The 24,746-nt window shown below is 45.3% G+C and overlaps 1 protein-coding gene and 1 pseudogene across 2 annotated transcripts; one reads left to right on the forward strand and one right to left on the reverse strand.

The window, feature by feature from the left end:
• Positions 1 to 9,982: 9,982 nt before the first annotated feature.
• On the reverse strand, positions 9,983 to 18,185 carry LOC144338656 (TNFAIP3-interacting protein 2 pseudogene; annotated as a pseudogene). Its single transcript, XR_013412912.1, has one exon. The product of XR_013412912.1 is annotated as a TNFAIP3-interacting protein 2 pseudogene (transcript).
• On the forward strand, positions 17,996 to 21,269 carry LOC705904 (putative E3 ubiquitin-protein ligase makorin-4). The gene has a single exon (XM_002806197.4). It carries the CDS (start codon positions 18,118 to 18,120, stop codon positions 19,627 to 19,629), a length of 1,512 nt encoding a protein of 503 aa, XP_002806243.3. The 5' UTR covers positions 17,996 to 18,117; the 3' UTR covers positions 19,630 to 21,269.
• The last annotated feature ends 3,477 nt before the right edge of the window (positions 21,270 to 24,746 follow it).

The raw sequence follows: 24,746 nt of genomic DNA on the forward strand, positions 1-24,746 counted from the left end.
GCAGGGGAAAGCTTTTATACAGCCAGAAAACATGCATTGAAAATGACAATTGGCTGGGCACAGTGGCTCACGCCTATAATTCCAGCACTTTGGGAGGCCAAGGTGGGTGGATTATGAGGGCAAGAGATTGAGACCATCCTGGCCAACACGGTGAAACCCCGTCTCTACTAAAAATACAAAAATTAGCTGGGCATGGTGGCACATGCCTGTAGTCCCAGCTACTCAGGAGGCTGAGGCAGGAGAATCACTTGAACCCAGGAGGCAGAGGTTGCAGTGAGCCAAGATTGCGCCACTGCACTCCAGCCTGGTGACAGAACAAGACTCCATCTCAAAAAAAGAGAGAAAAAAAACAAACAGAAAGTGACAATTGAATGAAATCTCTTTGTAAATGTTTAAATGGCCCACCCATCAGATAGCCAAATGTACCTGAAGCTTTGATTGTCTTCCCAGGAATATGGATTTGACAAACCAAACTTTGGTTATAAACTATTTTAGGCTGCGTATGGTGGCTCACGCCTGTAGTCCCAGCACTTTGGGAGGCCAAGGTGAGTGGATCACTTGAGGTCAGGAGTTCGAGACCAGCCTGGCCAACATGGTGAAACCCTGTCTCTACTAAAAATACAAAAAATTAGCTGGGCACAGTGGCACATGCCTGTAATCCCAGCTACTCGGGAGGCTGAGGCAGGAGAATCACTTGAACCTGGGAGGCGGAGGTCACAGTGAGCCGGGATCATGCCATTGCACTGCAGCCTGGCAACAGAGTGAGACTTCTCACACTCCGCCCCCAAAAAAAACTATTTTGGCAATTTATACGTCACCACACCAATATGTATTTAATTTGGAACCTTTAATAACAAAAGTTTCAGCGGCTGTCCTGGTTCTCCATGAATCTATGCTTATGTTCTCTTGAATCATTTGCTAAAATATAACCTGAAGAAGATTAAACATTATTTTTTATTTTGACAATGCTTCCCATGTAACTTAACATGTCAAATAATCCTGTTTACCTCTCTTTTGAATGCTTCAGGAGCCCTCTGTAGCATCTCAAAGTTAGAGGTCAGAAAATACAATCTTGAAGCTGAAATTTGATTTTGGGAAGACTATTAAATATGTTAAAGGTTTAAAATACTTCATATTATGACATACTGACATGAATTAAGAATATTCACAAATAGTTTACAAATTTTGGAGAAATTAGTCAAGGAGAGAGAAATATGACACAAATTCTATTTACAAAAGTATACTTAATCCTTAAGTCCAGCATTATCACCATACATCCTGTGCAATCAAGAAATTCACTCCAGGCACATGACCAGTAAATACTACAGTGCCAGCACTATACATGCAAAACAGTAAACATAGTGTGAAGCAATGCAAGCATGTATGTGAAATTTGGCTCCACACTTAGTGGAGCCGGCTTCATGCTTAACTATATTAAAAAAAGAATTGCCGGCCGGGCACGGTGGCTCACGCCTGTAATCCCAGCACTTTGGGAGGCCGAGGCAGGCGGATCATGAGGTCAGGAGATCGAGACCATCCTGGCTAACATGGTGAAACCCCATCTCTACTAAAAATACAAAAAATTAGCCGGGCGTGGTGGTGGGCGCCTGTAGTCCCAGCTACTCAGGAGGCTGAGGCAGGAGAATGGTGTGAACCCAGGAGGCGGAGCTTGTAGTGAGCCGAGATCTCGCCTCTGCACTCCAGCCTGGGCAACAGAGCAAGACTCCGTCTCAAAAAAAAAAAAAAAAAAAAAGAATTGCCAAACTGACGATGCATTTCTTTACAATATTTCTTGTTTTACTTTAATCAAGACTAAGAGGTTTAACTATGAAAATGTTAATTAGCCAAATGTCTCTAATTCTCTGTCAGGTTTTAAAGAATATTTTATTATCTAAACTTTTTCCATAATTTTAGAAACATATTTCCCCATATCACAATGCTTTTTTTAATTGGAAATTACCTAGATATTCAATGAGCATAAAAAATAGTTTCAAGTTTATAACTTACACAAGAAGTTTACCTAAACATTAATCTCATTTACCATACTCAGTTCTTTCATATTTAACAGTTTATCTAGATTACTTCTGTAAACTGAAATATTAGCCACTATCATTGTTTTTAATAGCCATTGAACATCAGGTGCTCACCTAATCCTAAGTAAGAGTCTCAAAGTTAAATACATAGGTATTTTTGCCAGTAACTCAGAAGATTTAGCTAACATTAAATTACTCTCATTTGTAAAAAAAAAAAAAAAAAAAAAAGGCACGCAAACCAAGATAATTTCGTTTTGGCTGGGTTAGCAGCTTTATAACCTTCTATGCCCAACATTGACATCTCAAAATATCTAGCAAAGACAAACATAAAATCCAGACAAAAATGTATGCTGACAATTCTGAAGGTATTTCTATTTTTATTTTACCAATAATTTTAAAACCAGCTTGTTTAGTAAAGTTATACTTAAGTCACATGAACTTGAAAATTGCTTAGACTTATTTACTTAATTTATGAGTACTCTTACTTATAAGCTAATTTGGCAGACACAGTATATAACAATAAATGTACATACAACTAAACATATTTAGACATGTATACACACACACACAAATGAAGATCCAATAGCTTTTACCTTGGAACTCTAGCCATGAGATAGCAATACAGGCTTAACAGTTTTACTTTGTTTGCCCTAATAGATAATCCAATAAAGGCTTTGAACCAAAATTTTGGGTAAAGCAGTTTCCATGGCAGTTTGATTTTTAAAGGTCAAACCTCCCCAGATTGCAAAGAACACTGGGGGCAAATAGTACCAAAGGAGAGCATCACACATAAACCAGGACCCCGCTTAGAACAGCAGCACAAAAGCCTGGATACATGCAACTCCATCCCACTTTCCCATTCAACAGCAAATTCCAGATTCTAAACAATATGGGAGCCAAACAATATTGTAACTGTGAGAGAAAATTCTAAGGAGGGCTTAGTACTAGGCCTCAGAATCTCTGCCGAGGGCATCCCCTTTGGGGAGGTTGAGGTCTGGAGGATCCTTCAGGGTGTCCCCCTTTGGGGTCCAATTTTCGAGTGTCAGACATCTCTAACCTTAGGTGGGGTGGGCACTGGTGCCACTTTGCATGCGTTCCCTCCAGAGGCAACAGCCTACTATGAGCTTTCCTTTGTTTCCTGGGTGTAATCCTGACTTTTAGTATCCTTATAATTTGATAAGGCCACACTTTCCCATGTTTCCCATTCCACTAGAGTGATAGCCATGAACTGTAATGATAGGAACTGGAGGCTGGGTAAGTTTCCTTTGTCCTTAGCCAATTGAGTAGGGGGAAGGGAAGAATTTAGCATAAAAAAAGAAGGTTTAAGCCATCTGAAATGCGTGCAAGTTCCCCGGGGGGAGCCAGCTCCACAAGTAGGGATCAAGGACCAAAACTGGAAAAAATAGAAAAGAGTCCTTCCCCTTTCTGGGCTGGGCAACTATCCTCTTTCACGTCTTGGCCTTCAGATAACACTGGAGAGTGGCCGCAGCCAGAAACCTGCAGTTGCCTCCATGTTTAGGCGCTGCCCACCAACGGTCCTGAGTTGGAAAGGAAGAGAGAGAGAGAGAGAGAGAGAGAGAGAGAGAGAGAGAGAGAGAGATTTCCCTGTATAGAGCAGAAAGAGGAGAAAAATAAATCCCAAACTTTGGGCTTATCTCCTGGCTGCCTCACTAAAATATGTACCAGTGGAGGGTGTTCAGGTTCTTGGCGTTTTTAACAAAGAATTGGACAATACACACAAACAAAGCAAGGAAAGAATGAAGCAACAAAAAGCAGAGATTTATTGGAAATGAAAGCACACTTCACAGGATGGGACTGGATCCAAGCAAGCAGCTCAAGGACCCAGTTACAGAATTTTCTGGGGTTTAAATACCCTCTAGAGGTTTCCATTGGTTGCTTGGTATACGCCCTATGTCAATGAAGAGGATGAAGTAAGTTACAAAGTCATTTACTCCGTGTGTGCCCTATGTAAATAAATAGGATATTTCCTGTCGTAGCTGACGTAGCCTTAGAGAGTTGGAGTTTTTCCATTTAATTTAGTTCTAGGAATTCCTTAGGTTCCCTGCCCCCAGACCCTATTCTCCTGCCTCACCTTGAAACTAGATGTTGAAAAAGAAAAGAAACTTTATCTGAGGAATATGAGCCCCTTTAAATTATCAAGCCCAGAGAGGCAATGAAATATAACAGTAGTCACATCTCACTTTCTGTTTGAGATAAGTAATCTCACCTGTTGAAATCACTTGTTATGTGGGTTCTAGAATGACAGATGTCAAGTAGCCATAAATTAACCTAACAATGCCATATTCTGGACACCATAACTCATATCTTGTAGTTCAACAATATATAGCTAATTACTAATCAATGTTATTTCTGTAAACCAATGAGATTCCTATCAAACAACTTTATATCAACCCACTCTTTGCTTCCTTTTGCTTTTAAAATCCTACTTGTAACAAAGCCCAGAGTACTTCCCAGTGTTTCCTGGGCTGCAGTCCTCAACCTTGGCCCAAATAGACTCTCTACTTGTATTAATTTTGCTTCAGTTTATTTATTTAAGTCAACAATGTGACCATAGGTCTGAGCTCTCATTAGTAGAATTTGAGCAGAAATAATGAGTACAAGTCTATTGCTTAAGAGACAGTTCCTGGCCCCGGATGATTCCTCCTTCTCCTGTTCCACTGGCTGGAATGAAAATGACTACAGTGACCTTGGAATTCTCATATTAAATATGGCAGATCTGTCAGAAGCCTGGATCACTGTCTGACTATGTGGAAACCTAGAAGCCTCAGGTTACAATGTGACATGAGATAAATAGACTTCTTTGTTTTTTAAGCCTCTAAATTTGATGGAGCCTTTTTGTTACAGCAGCTAGGCCTGCCTTAACTACTACAACAGTTGGTACCATGAAAGTGGAGACTACTATAACAAAAACCTAAATTTTACAGCACTTGTTTAATTCTCAGGCAGTGAGTGATGAAGAAATAGTGTGAGCCAGAAAGCTGGGAGCCTCAAGACAACTGGTAAAACTGTTACCTATATTATTTAATAACTTAAAAGCCAGACCACATGCCTACCAGTAGCTCTCCGGTAAGATCCTGAATGCTAACTGGTAGTGGTTTAGCAAGGTATTACAAGAAAGAGATAAGCTCAGGCAAGAATTGGTCAGTTTGCAAACAGAAGTGAAAGAGAATACAGAGAATCTTTATATTAAAAGCCTGATGGGATTGGAAAATCTAATTGTTTCTGGACCCAAGAGATAAGCCTCTCATTCAAAGTTCATTTCAATAAGTAAGCAAAATATTTATCAGGAAAAAAAAAGAAAACAAAATTCATTAGGTTGGTGCAAATGTAATCGCGGTTTTTGCATTGTTGAAATTTGCCATTTGATATTGGAATACATTCTTAAATAAATGTGGTTATGTTACAGGTCATTTTAATGCACTTTTTTTGGCGTTTTTTGGTAATGACTTACTGCTTACTGTTTATTTTATATTTATTTTAGACTATGAAAATGATGTTAGAGGCCGGGCGTGGTGGCTCACGCCTATAACCCCAGCTCTTTGGGAGGCCGAGGCGGGTGGATCATGAGGTCAGGAGATCGAGACCATCCTGGCTAACACGGTGAAACCTCGTCTCTACTAAAGAATACAAAAAAATAGCCGGGCGTAGTGGCGAGCGCCTATAGTCCCAGCTACCTGGGAGGCTGAGGCAGGAGAATGGCATGAACCCAGGAGGCAGAGGTTGCAGTGAGCTGAGATTGTGCCACTGCACTCCAGCCTGGGCAACAGAGCAAGACTCCGTCTCAAAAAAAAAGGAAAAAAAAAAGAAAATGATGTTAGACAAAAAGCAAATTTGAGCAATTTTATTCAAATGGGTCATAAAGCAGTGGAGACAACTCACAACATCAACAACGCATTTGGCCCAGGAACTGCTAAGGAATGTACAGCGCAGTGGAAGATTAGAAATTATGGTTTTGAAGTCATGCAGCTGCAGGCTACAAGATTCTGACCCTCCCTAAATTGCTCCTGGGGATAACATCACTATTGTAAAGCCTAGGATCAGTGTTTGAGATATTTTGCAGACCCTGCACTTGATGGATCAGCTGGCACCACCCAGACAGATAATCATCTGATCTTGTGGCCCCCACCCGGGAACTGACTCAGTGCAAGGGGACAGCTTTGATTCCCTAAGATTTCATCTCCAACCCAACCAATCAGCACTCCCAACTCTCTGGCCCCTACCTACCAAATTGTCCTTAAAAATCCTGATCCCCAGCCAGGCGCAGTGGCTCATGTCTGTAATCCCAGCACTTTGGGAGGCTGAGGCAGGCAGATCACTTGAGCCCAGGAGTTTGAGACCAGCATGGGCAACATGGTGAAACCCTGTCTCTGCAAAAAATACAAACACTAGCCGGGCGTAGTGGTGCACACCTGTAGTCCCAGCTATTCAGGAGGCTGAGGCAGGAGGATAGCTTGAGCCTGGGAGGTAGAGGTTGCTGTGAGCCGAGATCGCACCACTGTACTCCAGCCTGGGCGACAGAGTAAGACCCTGTCCCTGTCTCAAAAACAACAACAAAAAGCCCAATCCCCAGTGATTTGAGTACTAACAAAACTTCAATCTCCCGTACAGCTGGCTCTGTATGAATTAAACTTTCCTGCAATTCACATGTCTTGATAAATTGGCCCTGTCTAGGCAGTGGACAAAGAGAACCTGTTGGGCTCTGTATAAAGTAAAGCAGAGGTTCCTCTTCAAAGACTTTCCTCCCCATCTAATTAGGAATAAATAGTAACTTCTCTTAGAAGCAAAATTTATTCAAAGACCTGTGCTAACATTCTTAAATATCTGCTAGCCGTGGTAAAGAAATCAATATACTTTATGTTCTTAGCTCCCACAATTTAACCTAAGTATTTGCCCTGGCATGCTTATACCGGTCCAAGCAAGCATTAGGTCATAGTCTGTTCCTCTTCCTTATTTGAAGGTGTTTTTACTTTTCTCAGCATTCCACAAGTTACTTCCTCCTTCCTTTGTTCTCCTCTGCCTTTGCCACTTTAAAAAGTTCTAAGTTGCTAGCCAATCAAGATGAATACAGAATGTGAGGTCCCATTCCAGACAATGGAAACTGGACACAGCAGTAGGGTGGACGCATCAGGTTATAAATGTTTGGTGTACTCTCGTGGCAAAACTGCTGGCGAGTGTACCCTCTCTGCAAGAAGGAAAAATGGCCTTGCTGAGAAAATTAAATTTATGTTCAAGTGCTATTTCTTTACAGCACTGGGGAACAAGCATTTCAAACAGAATCCTTGGGCCCTTCCTGGGACTGTATTAACTTCTTTATTCTTTAAACTACTAAATGTTGGGGACCTCTTTGTTATAACATGTAGCCTTTCACCATAACTAATATACATAATTAGCAACTGTTTAAACTTATAATGAAAAATATGAGATAACTTCCAAATGTGTGAAAAAGTAAACAGTTTGTTTAAAAATTCTTTCTTTTAAGGGGTCATAAACGAAAAAAGTTTAGACTCCTAGAATAGTTTATGCTTGATCGTCTCCACTTCTTCACCTTCTAGTCACTCACCAACCTATTGTACCTTGCTCTCTCCCTCTCCAGAAAGAGAAGATGCAGATTCCAAAGAGGTTGATATATCGATCACTTGCTCTGCCCAGAGCAACCTCTAGAAATATCCATTGACTTCTCTGCCCATAGTCCCTTCTAAGGGAACCTACTCCACCTTCACCTCCTATTGAGACAGTTTCCTATTTTGTTCCATATGGCCTAGTGTGCCCCCTTCCCTACCACCAATCGTGATGATAGCAGACTTGGCCAGGGTGGGCACCTGACCAATGAGTGACAGTCAATCCATAGGTAGTCCCAGAACCTATGATGTAGCCTGGCCCAAAAGCCAAACTGGCTTTATCATATTACCTCTCTTGGGTATCTGAACTAGAAAACATGAAACAGATGGCAAGGAAGCTGAAGATGAACACATGTTTAGAGAAAGGCCATGAATTACTGCTGGGACCATTAAGGGTCAGAACAAACTCAGATTACAAAGCAGCATAAACTGTGAATTGGCAAAAACTCAGAGTTAGAGAGAGCTATGCAGAAAAGAAGAAAGGAGTAAACCAGAGATGGCATTCTGTTTCATGCCAGTTATTTTTATTTTTATTTTTCAGTATTTTTGGGTTTAGTTGTTTTGTTTTGTTCTGAGACAGAGTCTTGCTCTGTCGCCCAGGCTGGAGTGTAGTGGTGGGATCTCAGCTCACTGCAACCTCTGCCTCCCAGGTTCAAGCGATTCTTCTGCCTCAGCCTCCCAAGTAGCTGGGATTACAGGCACATGCCGACACGCCCGGCTAATTTTTGTATTTTTAGTAGAGACAGGGTTTTGCCGTGTTGGCCAGGCTGGACTCAAAATCCTGACCTCATGTGATCTGCCCGCCTCAGCCTCCCAAAGTGCTGGGATTACAGGCGTGAGCCTCCGCACCCGGCCACAAGCCAGTTATTTTCAAAAACCTTCAACTACAAATACATAGGAATTCTGGGTAAATATAACAAATATTCCTTAAAATGAATAGCTGAGGTGAAACAATTAAATGTGAGGGGAGACAGGACAAAGCGAAAGTTGAAACCAAGTTGGCAAGCTTGCATTCATATTTTGACTGCCCTGGGGTAAAGCAAACAAGAAGCAAGGCAGGGATGAGAGATAAAAGGTCCCTCAGTGAAAGGATGAACTATTATTCTACTCACCAGCAAGGGACATGATGAGGATACTTGTCAATATAAGCTAGACAATTTCTGCCCTTCCTACATCAGTTGGGGAACACAGATGAACAGTGTCTCCAATGTGGCCTTCTGGGCAGGTGATAAACCTTAGAGTTCTGGGTTCTGTCTGAATAATTGAGTCTGGTCCTCATTTTTGGAGAGGTTGACTGAAGGGCAGTCAGTCCAGCCTGTTCTATTTGTCCACACCACCAGCTTGGGGGCATGTGTCACCTCATGGAATGACCGAGAGATGGCTATAAGAATGGGATTGGGGAAGACATCTGAAGATGCTGACAGCTGGTTTGTGTGAAAGTTTGTCAGCTTCTCCACTGTTTCTGATAGACTTCTCAGTAGGACAAAGGACAACGGTGACCAAATTGTAGTTAGAGCTGACTAGCAGAGGACAGCAGACCTAGAAGTCAGTTTAAAGTGTGCAAGCAAAACAGTTATGGAGAGCCACACCAGGGAATTTTTCCTTCAAAAGGAAGGCTCCAGGGGTGGTTCCAGAAGATGAAAGATCATTAATGTTCCTCCCTCCCCTGTTCGCCTTGGCATCTGGAGTGTTTCCTCCCCAGGTGCTGGCATTGTTCTCCCTCCACCTCCATAAAATTGGTGTGGCCTATTCCAGCAGTTATAACTTCACCTTTTCCCAATCATCCATTACGCATATCCAGACCTTTTGTCCACAAAGGTCAGATGCAAGAGGGACAAGGATATTTTAATAAAACTTATAGAGACCCATTATGTTCCCCCACTTTGGCCCTCCCATGTGGATCATTGTAGGATGGGGGGGCCAGTGAGCAGTGTACTCAACCAAGTGGTCATTATCCTTATGATCTAGATGATGGCAGTCCAGCAAGAGAATCCAGATGGCTGAACTAGAATTAAGTTTCAATACTCTAGGTCCATTTTGAGCTGAGCTGCCATACAGAGAGTAAACCAACCAGGCTGGCTTGGGTTTCCATTAAGGGAAAGAAAGAAGCAGAATGCCTAGAAATGATTACAAAAGTACTGAATTTTCAAATAGATCTCTATAAACCCCACCCCTTTGTCCTGATCATTACTTAGGCAATAGCTGAGAAGGGACAGTTTTCTTTCCTGGGGACAACAGCATTCACTGACAAATTGCCTTACTAAGGCAAGTAGACCAGGAGGAGATGAGGGAAATAGAGTCAGAAATTTTTTAATTTTTTTATTTTTTTATTTTTTTTTTTGAGATGGAGTCTCGCTCTCTTGCCAGGCTGGAGTGCAGTGGCGTGATCTCGGCTCACTGCAAGCTCTGCCTCCCAGGTTCAAGCGATTCTCTTGCCTCAGCCTCCCGAGTAGCTGAGATTATAGGCATGTACCACTATACCCAGCTAATTTTTTTTTGTATTTTCAGTAGAGACAGGGTTTCACCATGTTGGCCAGGATGGTCTCGATCTCCTGACCTCATGATCCACCTGCCTCAGCCTCCCAAAGTGCTGGGATTACAGGTGTGAGTCACCATGCCCGGTCAGAAATTTTTTAAAGTTGATTTTTGAGGAGGTTGGTTAGACTCCACAATACCAGATGCCTTTGGATGGTAGGGAGCATGGAAGGTCCATTGAACACCTTGACAATCAGCCCATTGTGTGTGGCTTTTGCAATAAAGGGCATTATTGTCAGCCTGCAAATTGTCTGGGAAGCTGATCACATGATATAGATTAGTTTCAAGGGTCACAGTGATTTGTTTGGACTCTGCTGATCAGACTGGAACAGCAACACAGTAACCTGAAAAAGTGTCAACAGCAGTGGGGCCTTGCTGACAGGCCCAAGAGGGGATCAAAGGTCCAATGTGGTGCGGTCAATCTTGCAGGAGCAGTGCCCTGTGCAATGTGGGCTCCTTCGCTATGAGAGAGGAGTCCCAAGTCTGGTATGCCACGATAGCCTCTGCATCAGAAACATAAAGTCCTTCATTTTGTGACCAGTTTATGACGGTGGCTGTCTTGCCATGTCTAATCCAGGCAGCAATGGTGGTAATCTGGGCAGTGCAGGTTTGATTAGCAGCTTGCTTGGTCTCATCAGAGAACAGGCCTTTCCATGGGCATCTACGTGAGTGACCCAGATGGTTTGATCAGCCAGTCATGATTTGTTTCCACAGTACATAGCCCCAGAGAGAGATGTCTTTAAACTGTCAGGCTTTCATTTTCCATGAATTCATTTTCCATGAATTTGGCAAACCAAATAGGCCATCGGCAATAGCCAAGAAGTCAGTAAAACCATAACAAGGTTCATCAAAGGAAGTATTGGCTGGAGCTATGAGAATGGCCTTGACTTCTACCCGTTAAGTGGAGCCACATTCATTTTTGCTTCTGCATAGCTGGTGGTGAGGTCGAATAGCTGCAGCATTCCAGTAGACACTATTGGGTTTCAGTTTAGCTGAACCATCAGTGAAACAGGCCCAGGCATTAGAGAAACTTCTGTGAATCAACGGTCCCATTGAGTCAGTGGTTTTGCTTCAGGCAACCACTTGATTTTTGAGGAGGGTGATCAGGGGAATAATTGAATGGGGATAACTGTTACTTTTTCATCTAAGTCAAGATGCTGCTTGGACCAGGTCAGCTGCTTTCTTGAATACATTTCCTTTTGACAAGGAAAGCTTATTGGGCCCATTCCGACCTGTTAGTCACCGAGTTTGAGTCGACCCACCCCAAAATAAGGATATAAGGCTGGAGAGTCTCAAGGCCTCCATGAGTCAGGTGTTCAGTTTTGACAAGAGCTGTAGCAAGCTAATAGCTGCTTTTCAAAAGCGTTGTTTCTAGTAATCTTATATCAAGGAGACGACTAGTCCTAAATCCCAAGGGGCATTTCTGGGTGGAAGCTGCCTCCCTTTGTCAGAGACTTCAATTAGCAAAATAATCTGTCATGATCATTAAGTTTATAGCACCCTAAAGGTAGAGAGCATGCCACAGCTTGCAGGACAGCTTCAAACACAATTTATTGGTTTAAGTCCCACTCAAAGGATGCTGATTTGGCAAGTTCACTGATAAAAAGATCAAGTAGCATGACTGAGTGAGGCACATACTGTTTCTAATACCCTAAGAATCCAATAAGGTACTGGACTTCCTTTTTGATTTAGGGAACCAAAGAGAGAGTGGTTTTTCCATGACCACCACAGGGATTGAGTGTTATAAATCCATCCACATAGTTCCAAGAAATTTTGCTTGGTAAGCCAACAAGTCACCATCTGTATAGTGAAAGCTTTGGACATCAAAAGGTAGAAGAACTCATGCTAAATCCTGACTCACCCACTGGTGACAAATGGCAGGAGACCTTAAGTACCCCTAGGGGAATGCCTATAAACATACACCGGAGGCCTTGCTACGTGAATGTGAACTGATATTGATCCTCAAGTGTCAGTGAGAAGGTGCTGGTAAAAGTCTAAGATAGCAAACCAGGTGTAATCAGCCTGTGTAATGGATTCAGTTGCAGTTGCAATATCTGGAACAGCCATGGCTATGAAAACAACAATAGATCAGTCAGCAATAATCTACTCTAAGCCTTCATCACCTGCTTCACTGGTCATACAGGGTTATTGTATTGAGATAATGCCTTATTTTTCACTTCTGATGCCTTTAAGCCCTTAATCAAGGCTATGATTTCCCTTTCTCTTCTTGGGATTCTTTAGCTTCTGTTGGACCATCAAGGAGGAGACAGAGAGGTGGGTTGAGAAGCAACTTATACCTCCCATAAACATTTCTCTATATGCCACTCTTCTGAATCCTGCAAATCTCCCCTCACCCAACCCTGGCACTTATGGGATGGGAATATAATACGTTTTTCCTACTGTACATTCAGATGCAGAAGTAACAACCACAGTACATTGAATTGGCCCAATGGACCTTACCCACAAGTTAGATTTCCTTCTTCACTGTGAACCCTGCCTAAGCACCATTAGCTGGATCTGAGGGCTTTTGCCTTCCCCAGGTCTGGGTAGGATAATGACTTGGGCACCTATGTTCAACAGAGCCATAGCAGTTTAAATTCCTCACTTTCCCCAAATTCCTCTTGGATGAGTAGACATGGTTTTCAATTCTCTTTAGGGTCAGGAAAATCTTGGCCCCACCTCTAATAATCTTTCTTTTTAAAGTAGCTGAGGTTGGGGTAGAGAATGAGGGAGAGATCAGGGACATGGAGGGAGAGAGTGGCTCTGAGCTATTAAACAAAAAAGCTTTGCATTTAAGGAGTGTGGCAGAAGCTTATGGTGCAACCAAAAAAACTTTCAGTGTTTTTTCCTACTCACACTTTAAACTGACTGGGTAGAGATCCTGATGGTTGACACTATCAATTTCAGCTTTGGAGACCCCTTCACTCAGTCATAGCTGCGTGTTTTCTAGCTGAAGCTACTGGGTTTGTGACCCCTGGCTGACTTGACCCAGGCTTGCACAGCAGCAACCTTCTTTGAGAATTCCACTTTAATTCTCAAAGAATTTTGAGAATTAAAATTCTGCTGCCCCATCACCAAGATAACATCGCTTATGTTCTCACCCAGTTTCAACACAAGGCAAGTTTTCCAGGGCAGCAGCATCTACCTAGGTTTGATCGGGTCAGTTTCTCATTCTCCAGTGGATCACCTTTGCCGGCATCGTAAGCCCCAATTCAAGGCAGTAAGAGCCTGAATACTACTCAATGCCTCATCTATGGTTTCCCATGGGAGTTTGTCTGTCTCAGAAATCTCCCTGAAAGGCTCACAGCTCCCTTATTGCAGCCAGGATCTATTGCAAAAAAAACCCCTCTAAGACCTTTTACTGTTCTCTCCTAGTGGATCTAAGGCAGACACGATGGACCGCAGGAGGGGCTGAGCCATAAGACCCAGTTTACGTTGCCATTCTTCCTTGACAAGCATTACTAGCCCCACTTCCTCATCTCCCAAGTGAACCAGCCAAACTCCTAATGATGTGCGTGGTTTCTGCCCACAGTGGTCATAAATTTCCCTCCTTCCACACATCTCTGCAATTGTTGTCCAAAAGAGGGCAGAATCTTTTATGTGCACCAGACAATACCTAGTACTAGTTGTTACAGTGGGGCAGACCTGAAGCTAACTTCAAATTGTTCAGGAAGTTCTACACCAGCAGGAGAGTTAGCAAGAACCAGGGCACCATTTGAGCAGGGGTCTTTGAACCTGCTTCCTGGTACTCAGCCTGCATCCACCTCTTCAATCTCCATCATTAACAGGCAATAAAGTGAAGAACTATTTATGGCCTAGTTGAGCAGATAATTTGGTCAACATATTTCAGTGACTTTCCTCGAATTTATTTTCTTGCTCTGTTGCCCAGACCGGAGTGCAGTGGCATGCTGTTGGCTCACTGCAGCCTCGACTTCCCAGGCTCAAGCAATTCTCCCACCTCAGCCTCCTGAGTAGCTGGGACCACAGGCACATGCCACCATGCCCAGCTAATTGCTGTATTTTTAGTAGAGACAGGATTTTGCCATGTTGCCCAGGCTAGTCTCAAACTCCTGAGCTCAAGCAATCTGCTTGCCTTGGCCTCACAAATTGCTGGGATTACAGGTGTGAGCCACCAAGCCTGGCCCTCAAATTTCATTAAATGTACCCACAATATCCTCATCCTTCTCCTTCTAGAAAGCCATGTCTCTGTCAGTATCCCACCCTCCTCACTAAAGCTGTCAAGAACTATAAAAGGTCTGAGATTTTGTCCTACTCAACAAGCTAACAAGTCAGCCCACCACAGTTTCATGGAATCTGGTAGAAAACATGAGACACAGAGATGGACAGTGTTTTACTGTAGAAAGGCCAGTCACCAGATATCAACATTTTGGCACCAGTTTCTTGAGCCCCGATTACGCAGGGGAACTCCTCTGTGCTGGTGCCCTGAAAACCGTGCATACATCCTCAAAGGCCATGTAGGCAAGGCTCAACTGCAAGCCGATGGCAGAAGGCCCTGTGATCCTCCCTAGGCAGTCTTGTGAGGAGCTGCCATACCGCCATTCCTTATTTGCCTCTCTATTTTTTTTTCCCACAGGAGCAAGAACATTTATTATAAAAATAGGTGGATAAAATAAGTGTGCTTTAACTTCTGGATATACGACAAATGCTATTGTGATGCAGTTTTTAAATGCAGACATGTGGCTCTGCAATGACAGGGATGGGCCCCCTAGTGTGATGTGCAGCCACAGTGCTCCATTTGACAAACCTCTTGGTTCAAGGCAGAGAGGAGACACCTTATTCTATAGAACAGGATGGGGGTTCAACCCTGGGGACCATACAAGTGGCTCCCATAGGCAGCCACCCTTTTCTGGCAAGCCGTGGCATACCCAGATGCAGGCTGGGGGAGGGGCTGGCACACTGGCCCCAGATTGCTCTGGCTTCAGCCTGATGGAGACACAAAACTGGGATCTCCCTCTGCCAGATGTTCCTGACCCCATCACCACCTCCAGCCTCTAGCCTCACTGGGAGTTCCCTGTGACCCAGCCTGTTCCATAGCCAAAGGGGGACCAAAGTGAACGATCACAGTGCCTCACACCTATTCTAGGGGCCTTGGATCTCAGTGGAGCTTAATCCATGGCATCTGAGAGCACGCACCCTGTCCCTGAGGGCAGCTGTGCCGGGCAAGGGGGACGCAAGGGCATGGGTGGAATCTTGGTCACTGGCAGCACTCGGCCACATGCCTGAGGAGCTCTTTACCTTGTTAGTCACAGAAGCACTGCAGGCAGTGAGGGCACTGAAGGTCCCCCTGGCCTCTCTGGGCTGTGCCAGGATGCCCGCCCTCTGCAGGGGGTTCCAACTGCTGGGACCCAGTCCCAGGCCTCCAGCCACCAGGCGCAATAAGCTCCACTGCATCGGTGGCCAAGTACTTGGCAGTTTTGCTCCCAGCATGAATCCAGCAGGCATCTGGCTCTTGAGAATCCTGTCTCCAGGAGGCCTGGTGCAGCAAAGAGGTGACCTTTTCCTCCAGTTCCTGATTCCTACCTTGAGCCCGTTCCCGATCTGCCCTTTCTGACATGAAGTCATCCTTGTAAGCGAGAATCTGCTGTTCCAGTATCTGCATCCATTCCAGTGCAGCATCTGGGGCCGTCCTTGAGGCCGCCAGCTTCTACTTCACTTCTGCACAGTCGTTTATTTTCTCTTCCAACTACCTGTTGAGCTGGGAGATCTTCCTCATCAGCTCGGGCTCCTGGAGGGTCTGCAGCCCCCTGAGCTGTGCATGGAGCCCCCTCACGTATTCGTCCCTGCTGACATCGTATTGCTGCCACTTGGCATTGAGGTCTTCAACGTGAGTCACCTTCTGTTTTAACAGTCGATTTTCTTCCTCAATAACACTCTGGACAGAGGTGTCCCCACCTGTATGTTCTGACTTTCAGGACTTCTCTCCCCCACGTTCCTTTGTGCATGCTGTCGTTCATCCAGACACTTGGTCAGATGCTGACACATGTGGGCAGTGGAGGTCAGCGTCCTCCGCAGTTGGTGGGTCTCGTTGGCCAAAGAGAGGCACAGAACGTCACTGGCCCGCCGGGCCGGTTTCCCCTCCTCCATGCTCCTCCGCATCAGGACAACTTCCTTCTCTCGCTCATGCTGTGGCTGGCTCAGCAGCTGCTGCATCTCCTTCTCTTTCACTCCTAGCCGCTCAGTAAGCCTCTCAACTTCCTATTTCCTGGTGCATCTGGGCCTCCGCGGCGCCGTCCTCCTGCTATTGCAGCTGCTCCCGGAAGCGGGCCACCTGCTCCAGCAGCGCGTCCACCAGGGACCGCGCAGTGTCCCCCTCCAGCGCGGTCAGCCAGGCGCGGAGGCACGCAATGAGGAAGTCGCAGGCGGCCAGCTGGTCCTGCAGGCGCCGCAGCCACTACCCGACCTCGTAGTATAGGCCGCAGAGCTCCGAGCTGCGCGCTGGGCCCCCTCCCAGCCGCCCGACCCCGGGTCCCCGCACGTGACTGTGGGCCTGCCTGGGAGGCCGTGCGGCCACCAGCAACTTCCGTGCCCGGGCCCTGCCGGCTCTCTATCTTGAGGGAGTTTCTCATCGCCTCTTGGTTTCAATGAGGTGTGGGAATTTCCAGCTTGTCCCTTCTCCCTTAGGGAGGCTAAGCTGCAGGCTATAAAACTACTTAGCTACAGTATAGAAATGGCTCCTCTGGCAAGGTGGCTCACGCCTATAATCCCAGCACTTTGGGAGACCGAGATGGGTGGATCACTTGAAGTCAGGAGTTCCAGACCAGCCTGGCCAACATGGTGAAACCCTGTCTCTACTAAGAATACAAAAATTAGCTTGGTGTGGTGGTGTGTGCCTGTAATCTCAGCTACTCAGGAAGCTGAGGCAGGAAAATCACTTGAACCTGGGAGGTGGAGGTTACAGTGACCCAAGATCATGCCCCACTGCACTGTAGCCTGGGCGACAGAGTAAGACCCTGTCTCGAAAAAAAAAAAAAAGAAAGAAAGAAAGAAAAAAAGAAATTAAAAAAAAAAAGAAAGAATAATGAAATGACTCCTCAGCAACAGGGTGCCCCAACACTCATGTTTCTTCTCATTTGGCCTCTTTTGTTTTGGTGTCCTACTGTGGGACAAGGAATGCAGGGAGCTGACACCATGCTGTTCTTTTTCTGTCTATGTAATAAACTGTCTGAATCTAATCAGTGCTTGTTGTCCCCTTACCAGTCAAATCTGTAAGCCTGCTCAACACATTCTCACAACTCTAAAGAGGACCAGGTAACACCTGCATGTGCAGTGGATTGCATTATAGGAGAGAAACCCTGGACTTAGGGAATCTGAACCTTTTATAATGGGCAGTAATCATTCCTGCCCTTCACTCCAGAGGGAGACTATTTTTATTATAGTGGACAGTAAGTATGCCTGCCCTTTGCTTCAGATGTAAACATTATCTTTACTATGTTAGACAGTAAGCATGCTTGCCCTTTTCTTTGGAGGGAGACACTACCTCTGTCTTTCAAGGATGCACTCTATACAAATATCCTTGAAAACATAGTCCAGAACACAGGACAGCACAGTGCTTTACTTGCAAGATGTGCAAGCACACAAGACCTATGAAGAACTGTCTCCCAACAAAGGATACATACAGAAGGAGAAAAAAACTCTCTTAAACAAAAAGAGGCGGAGCCGGCAGGGACCGAGCAGGTGCCTGAGTCTCCTTCCCCTCCCCTCACCTGGTCCTCGCCATCTTCTCCTCACAGCCAGACCGGAACTATGTGATCCTGGAAGTTCCGGGGCCTTTGGCCCTATGTGATCCCGGAAGTTCCGGAGCCTTTGGACCTATGTGATCCCGGAAGTTCCGGGGCCTTCTGGGGCTTTCCTGGGCGTTCCAGGGCCTTTGGAGCATTGGATAAGCAGTAATGGCGGAGGCTGCAGCTCCCGGAACAACAGCCACAACATCAGGAGCAGGAGCGGCAGCGGCGGAGGCGGCGGCAGCGGTCTCCCCGACTCCGATCCCCACAGTCACCGCCCCGTCCCCGAGGGCGGGCGGAGGGGTCGGCGGCAGCGACGGTAGTGGCGGCAGCGGCGACAGTGCTGCGAGCGACGACAGCGGCGCGTGCGGCGGCAGCGGCGCGTACGGCGGCAGCGGCAACAGCTGGACTAAAGAGGTCACCTGTAGGTATTTTGTGTATGGGATTTGTAAGGAAGGAGATAACTGTCGCTACTCGCATGACCTCTCTGACCGTCCGTGTGGAGTAGTGTGCAGTTGTTTTAAGCGAGGGTACTGTCTTTATGGAGACCGCTGCAGATGTGAACATAGTAAGCCGTTGAAACAGGAAGAAGCAACTGCTACAGAGCTAACTACAGAATCATCCCTTGCTGCTTCCTCAAGTCTCTCCTCGATAGTTGGACCACTTGTTGAAATGAATACAAACGAATCTGAGTCAAGAAATTCAAACTTTGCAACTGTAGGAGCAGGTTCAGAGGACTGGGCGAATGCCATTGAGTTTGTTCCTGGGCAACCCTACTGTGGCCGTACTGTGCCTTCCTGCACTGAAGCACCCCTGCAGGGCCCAGTGACCAAGGAAGAATCAGAAAAAGAGCAAACCGCGGTGGAAACGAAGGAGCTGTGCCCCTATGCTGCAGTGGGACAGTGCCGATATGGGGAGAACTGTGTGTATCTCCACGGAGATTTATGTGACATATGTGGGCTGCAGGCCCTGCATCCGATGGATGCTGCCCAGAGATCACAGCATATACAATCGTGCATTGAAGCCCATGAGAAGGCTATGGAGTTCTCATTTGCTGTGCAGCGCAGCAAGGACAGGGTGTGTGGGATCTGCATGGAGGTGGTCTATGAGAAAGCCAACCCCAGCGAGCACCGCTTCGGGATCCTCTCCAACTGCAACCACACCTTCTGTCTCAAGTGCATTCGCAAGTGGAGGAGTGCTAAGGAATTTGAGAGCAGGATCGTCAAGTCCTGCCCACAATGCCGAATCACATCTAACTTTGTCATTCCAAGTGAGTACTGGGTGGAGGAGAAAGAAGAGAAGCAGAAACTCATTCAGAAATACAAGAAAGCAATGAGCAACAAGGCATGCAGGTATTTTGATGAAGGACGTGGGAGCTGCCCATTTGGGGAGAACTGTTTTTACAAGCATGTGTACCCTGATGGCCGTAGAGAGGAGCCACAGAGACAGCAAGAGGAAACATCAAGCAGACACCAGGCCCAAGGAAGGAACCACTTCGTGGAATTCTTTGAGGAAGGAGCGAACAGCAACCCCTTTGGTGATGAAGAAGAGGCTGTCACCTTTGAGCTGGGAGAGATGTTGCTTATGCTTTCGACTGCAGGTGGGGACAACGAACTGACAGACTCTGAAGATGTGTGGGACTTGTTTTGTGATGAAGAATTTTGTGTCTTAGATCTATAGAAACCTTGCGTGGTGTGTGAGCTGGTCTGCTGACCCCAGACAGCAGCTGTCCCCTGGGGTGGTGTGGCAGTGCCTGTGTTCTCTCCTAGGCAGGCCTATCAACTCCAGGTGCTGTGGTAAGAATATTTACCCAGGGCCTGTCTTCTCAACCCCCTCACCTTTCCCCAACGAGTGTGTTGTTTTCCCTGTTGAAAAAAGTTACAAAAATAAGTCTTAAAGTTAGTTTTTTTGTTTGTTTGTTTATTTGTTTGTTTTTTGAGACACGAGTCCCACTCTGTCACCCAGACTGGAGTGCAGTGGCGTAATCTTGGCTCACTGCAACCTCCGCCTTCCGGGTTCAATCCATTCTCCTGTCTCAGCCTCCTAAGTTGCTGGGACTACAGGTGCATGCTACAATGCCCAGCTAATTTTTTTTTGCATTTGTAGTAGAGACGGAGTTTCACCATATTGGTCAGGCTGGTCTTGAACTCCTGACCTCAGGTATCCACCTGCTGCTGCCTCCCAAAATGCTGGGACTACAGGTGTCAGTCACCGTGCCCAGCCTTAAAGTTAGTTTTTTGTAACAGGGATGAGCCACCGCGCCTGGCTTTAAAGTTAGTGTTTTGTAACAGGCATGAGCCACGGCGCCTGGCTTTAAAGTTAGTTTTTTGTAACAGGCATGAGCCACTGTGCCCGGCCTTAAAGTTAGTTTTTTTGTAACACGAATTTAACTGTCGGACAGTTAGTTTAGGTGTGTTGCATCATCTGTTTTCAACCAGATTGTGTTTATGGACTTTTCACACACTAACTTTGAGGACCCCAGGTTCAAAACTAAAAGCAGTGGCCCTGCTTTGGGATCCAATGATAGGAGTGATGGGTGAAGGGATCTAAGCTGGCCAGTAGCCTTCTAAGCTTCTCAAACCTGCATAGATGCAGTATTATTGGCCTTGGTAGAAGACCTTGGTTTAGTGGTTTAAGTCTTGTATGGCAGTTAGATCTTAAAGGACAAAGCAGTATATTGGTAGTTGTCAATATAGCAGTACTAGCTATGTTTATATAAATAAGAGAAATGGAGTTAGCCATAGAGGTTAAAACTACCTGGTTATCCCATATATTAACCCAAACTGGGTCTTGGATACACAGTTGTATTTAATGTTTTACGATCTAGTCTTTCCAATATAGGCATTTTCTGAAAAACATTTGTCCTCATTTGGGGCATTTTGTTGTGGGTTTCACCATGTTGGCCAGGCTGGTCTCGAACTCCTGACCTCAGGTGATCCACCTGCCTCAGCCTCCTGAAGTGCTGGGATTACAGGCGTGAGCCACTGCGCCCATCCTGACACTTTGATTTTAACTCAGTAAGACCTGTGCCGGACTTCTAACCCCCAGAATTGTTAAGATGATACATTTGTGTTGTTCTAAGCCATTGAATTTGTGGCAATTTGTTACAGCAGCCTGACATTTTGATTTTAACCCAATAAGACCCCTGCCAGAATCCTGACCTTCAGAATTGTTAACATAATAAAATTGTGTTGTTCTAAGCCATTCAGTTTGTGGAAATTTGTTACTGCAGCCTGACACTTTGATTTTAACCCAATAAGACCTGTGCCAGACTTCTAACCTCCAGAATTGTCAAGATAATAAAACTGCGTTCTAAGGCATTCAGTTTGTGGCAATTTGTTACAGCAGCAATAAACAACCAATACACATACTTTAAGTGGAGACCAATATTTAATTTTCCGTGCTTTTATAATAATTATAATGACAAGTTAATCATAGTAAATGCAAGTCAGGAAATTTTTTTTTAATGTCTTGAAGTTTAATATCTGGTTCAGAAAAGCATCTTTGTCCTATGAAAGACATGAGCTTAAAAAATTGTCATTCCATGGGAGTATAAATTGATACAACTGTTTGGAAGGCACTTTGGCAGTAGCTAGCAAAATTTTAAATGTGAATACTCTTTGACTCAACAAGGTAATTCTAAGAATTGTGCTACTGATTTTCTTTCATAAATTGATGATAATGTATAGACAAGAATGTTTATTAGATTGTTTGTGATTAAAAATTGCAAATAACTTACATGCTTACCAAAAGGGACTGGTAAAGAATAGTATACAATGGCATTTTGTGTAGAATTAGCTCCATCAATAAGTACTAACATGTCCATAACACATAAGGGAAATAAGCAAGTGGCAGGTAGTGTGTATAGAATAATTTCATTTTCTTTTTTTTTTTTTTTTTATTATACTTTAAGTTCTAGGGTACATGTGCATAACATGCAGGTTTGTTACATATGTATACTTGTGCCATGTTGGTGTGCTGCACCCATCAACTCGTCAGCACCCATCAACTCGTCATTTACATCAGGTATAACTCCCAATGCAATCCCTCCCCCCTCCCCCCAATAATTTCATTTTCATAAAAGGAAATGTGTATGTATATGTGTTTATATAACACAAAAGCATTCTAAACAAAGGTATAGTAAATAGGAAAAAATTCACTCACTTTTTACTGTCTGCATGTCAGTAATAGTTATGGCTACTAATATTTTTGTTTTGAGAACGAGTCTCACTCTGTTGCTCAGGCTGGAGTGCAGTGGCATGATATCGGCTCACAGCAACCTCTGCCTCCCAGGTTCAAGCAGTTCTCATGCCTCAGCCTCCCAAGTAGCTGGGACTACAGGCGTGCGCTACCACACCCAGCTAATTTATGTTGTTTTAATAGAGACGGGGTTTCACCATGTTGGCCAGGCTGGTCTCGAACTCCTGACCTCAAGTGATCCATTCCCCCTCCGCCTCCGAAAGTGCTGGGATTACAGGCATGAGTCACTGTGGCCAGCCATTATGGTTACTAATACTTTTGCAGTTGGAATATATCAGCTTCATCATAAAATGAAAACCTGAAGAAATAAAAAAAATGTTTTGTGATAACCCTTAGGTGATTTGATACTCCCACATGTGATTAGCAATTTGGCGTGCCTCTAATTCCTAACTGGATTACTAAGTTTTTAAGTGACTGAAAAAAAGCAAGAAATGGCTTCTAATTCAGGACAGTACAAACCAAATAAGGAACAAACAAGGGGAACAGCCCACAAGGCCACTAGGGGTTCAGAGGATGAAAAGACTGCTATGGGCTCTCAAAGGTGCCGTCAGAGTCATTGGTGGCACCCATGAATTAGGACATGGAACAACTTCACTTTGACTAGACTTGGGGACCGCTTGAGGTTACGCAGTGGCTGTAAGAATGCACCTCACAGGACCGGGCACAGTGGCTCACGCCTGTAATCCCAGCACTTTGGGAGGCCAAGGCAGGCAGATCATGAGGTCAAGAGATCTAGACCATCCTGGCCAACATGGTGAAACCCCGTCTCTACTAAAAATACAAAAATTAGCTGGGCATGGTGGTCCATGCCTGTAGTCCTAGCTACTTGGAAGGCTGAGGCAGGAGAATCTCTTCAATCTGGGGAAAGGAGGTTGTAGTGAGCCGAGATTGCACCAGTGCACTCCAGCCTGGCGACAGAGTGAGACTCCGTCTCAAAAGAAAAAACAAAAATGCACCTCACAGACTTGCAATGACAGAGAGCATAATTGAACAAGGGCCCCCAATGCTATAGTCTGAAATCCGTTGCCATGTTTGCACTAAAGCCACACCTCCCATGAGTTACTCCCAGCCAGTGACAGCAAGGATACTAAGGCTGACACTTTCCTCAGATACACAGGACTCCTTTGTGAGCTGACTTTGGCTCGAGGCTCCCCCTAGTCCTTGCTGAAACTTCCTTAGGCTTCATGGTAGTCTAGGATGTTTCCTAGTCTTGACCTTCTGTCTCTCTCTCCACTTTGGGTTAGTCTTGCGTCACGATCTGACAACTTGCCCAGCCTCTATCTGACTTTCTCCCCATTTTGTATAACAGCCTTTATCTGGCTCCCTCTTTATCTGGCATGTCCTCTAATAAAATAGTACCTACCTTATGAGTTTATCTTATCACTTTATAGATGAGGACATTGAGGCTACAGTTCTGGAGGTCGAAAGTCCAAAATGGATGTCAGTGAACTAAAATCAGGGTGTTGGCAGGACTGGTTCCTTCTGGTGGCTCCATTCCCTTGCCTTTTCCAGCTTCTGGAGGCTGCCTGCAAAACCAGCAATCACATCACTCTGACCTCGGCTTTTGTCATCATGTCTCCTTTTCTGACTCTGATCTTGTAAAAACCTTGTGATTATAACAGGCCCAACTAGATTCAGAAAAATCTCCCCATTTCAAAATCCTTAACGTAATCACACCTGCAAAGTGCCTTTCACCCTGTCTCAAAAAAAACCAAAAAACAAACAAACAAAAAATAGTGTATTCGACTCATGGTTCTGCAGGGCTGTACAAGAAGCAGAGTGCTGTCATCTGCATCTGGTGAGAGCCTCAAGCTGCTGGCACTCATGGTGGAAGGAGAAGGGGAGCTGGCAGAAATCACACAGTGAGAGAGAAGGTAAGAGACGGGAGGGAGGTGCCAAGCTCTTTTTAACAATTATCTCTCAAGGGAGCTAATAGAGTGAGAGCTCACTCACTCCCCACTCCACATGGGGAGGGCATTACTCTATTCATGAGGGATGCATCTCCCATTACCCCAACACCTACCATTAGGCCCATTTCTCTCTCTTTTTTTTTTTTTTTTTTTGAGATGGAGTCTCGCTCTGTTGCCAGGCTGGAGTGCAGTGGCCGGATCACAGCTCGCTGCAACCTCTGCCTCCTGGGTTCAAGTGATCCTCCTGCCTCAGCCTCCCAAGTAGCTGGGATTACAGGTGCCCGCCACCACACCCGGCTAATTTTTCTATTTTTAGTAGAGACGGGGTTTCACCATGTTGGCCAGGCTGTTCTCGAACTCCTGACCTCAAGTGATCCACCTGCCTCAGCCCCTCAAAGTGCTGGGATTGGCCAGGCGCGGTGGCTCAAGCCTGTAATCCCAGCACTTTGGGAGGCCGAGATGGGCGGATCACGAGGTCAGGAGATCGAGACCATCCTGGCTAACACGGTGAAACCCCGTCTCTACTAAGAAATACAAAAAATAGCCGGGCGAGGTGGCAGCGCCTGTAGTCCCAGCTACTCGGGAGGCTGAGGCCGGAGAATGGCGTGAACCCGGGAGGCGGAGCTT

Source organism: Macaca mulatta, chromosome X, assembly GCF_049350105.2.
Source record: "Macaca mulatta isolate MMU2019108-1 chromosome X, T2T-MMU8v2.0, whole genome shotgun sequence".
Classification (NCBI taxonomy): domain Eukaryota; kingdom Metazoa; phylum Chordata; class Mammalia; order Primates; family Cercopithecidae; genus Macaca; species Macaca mulatta.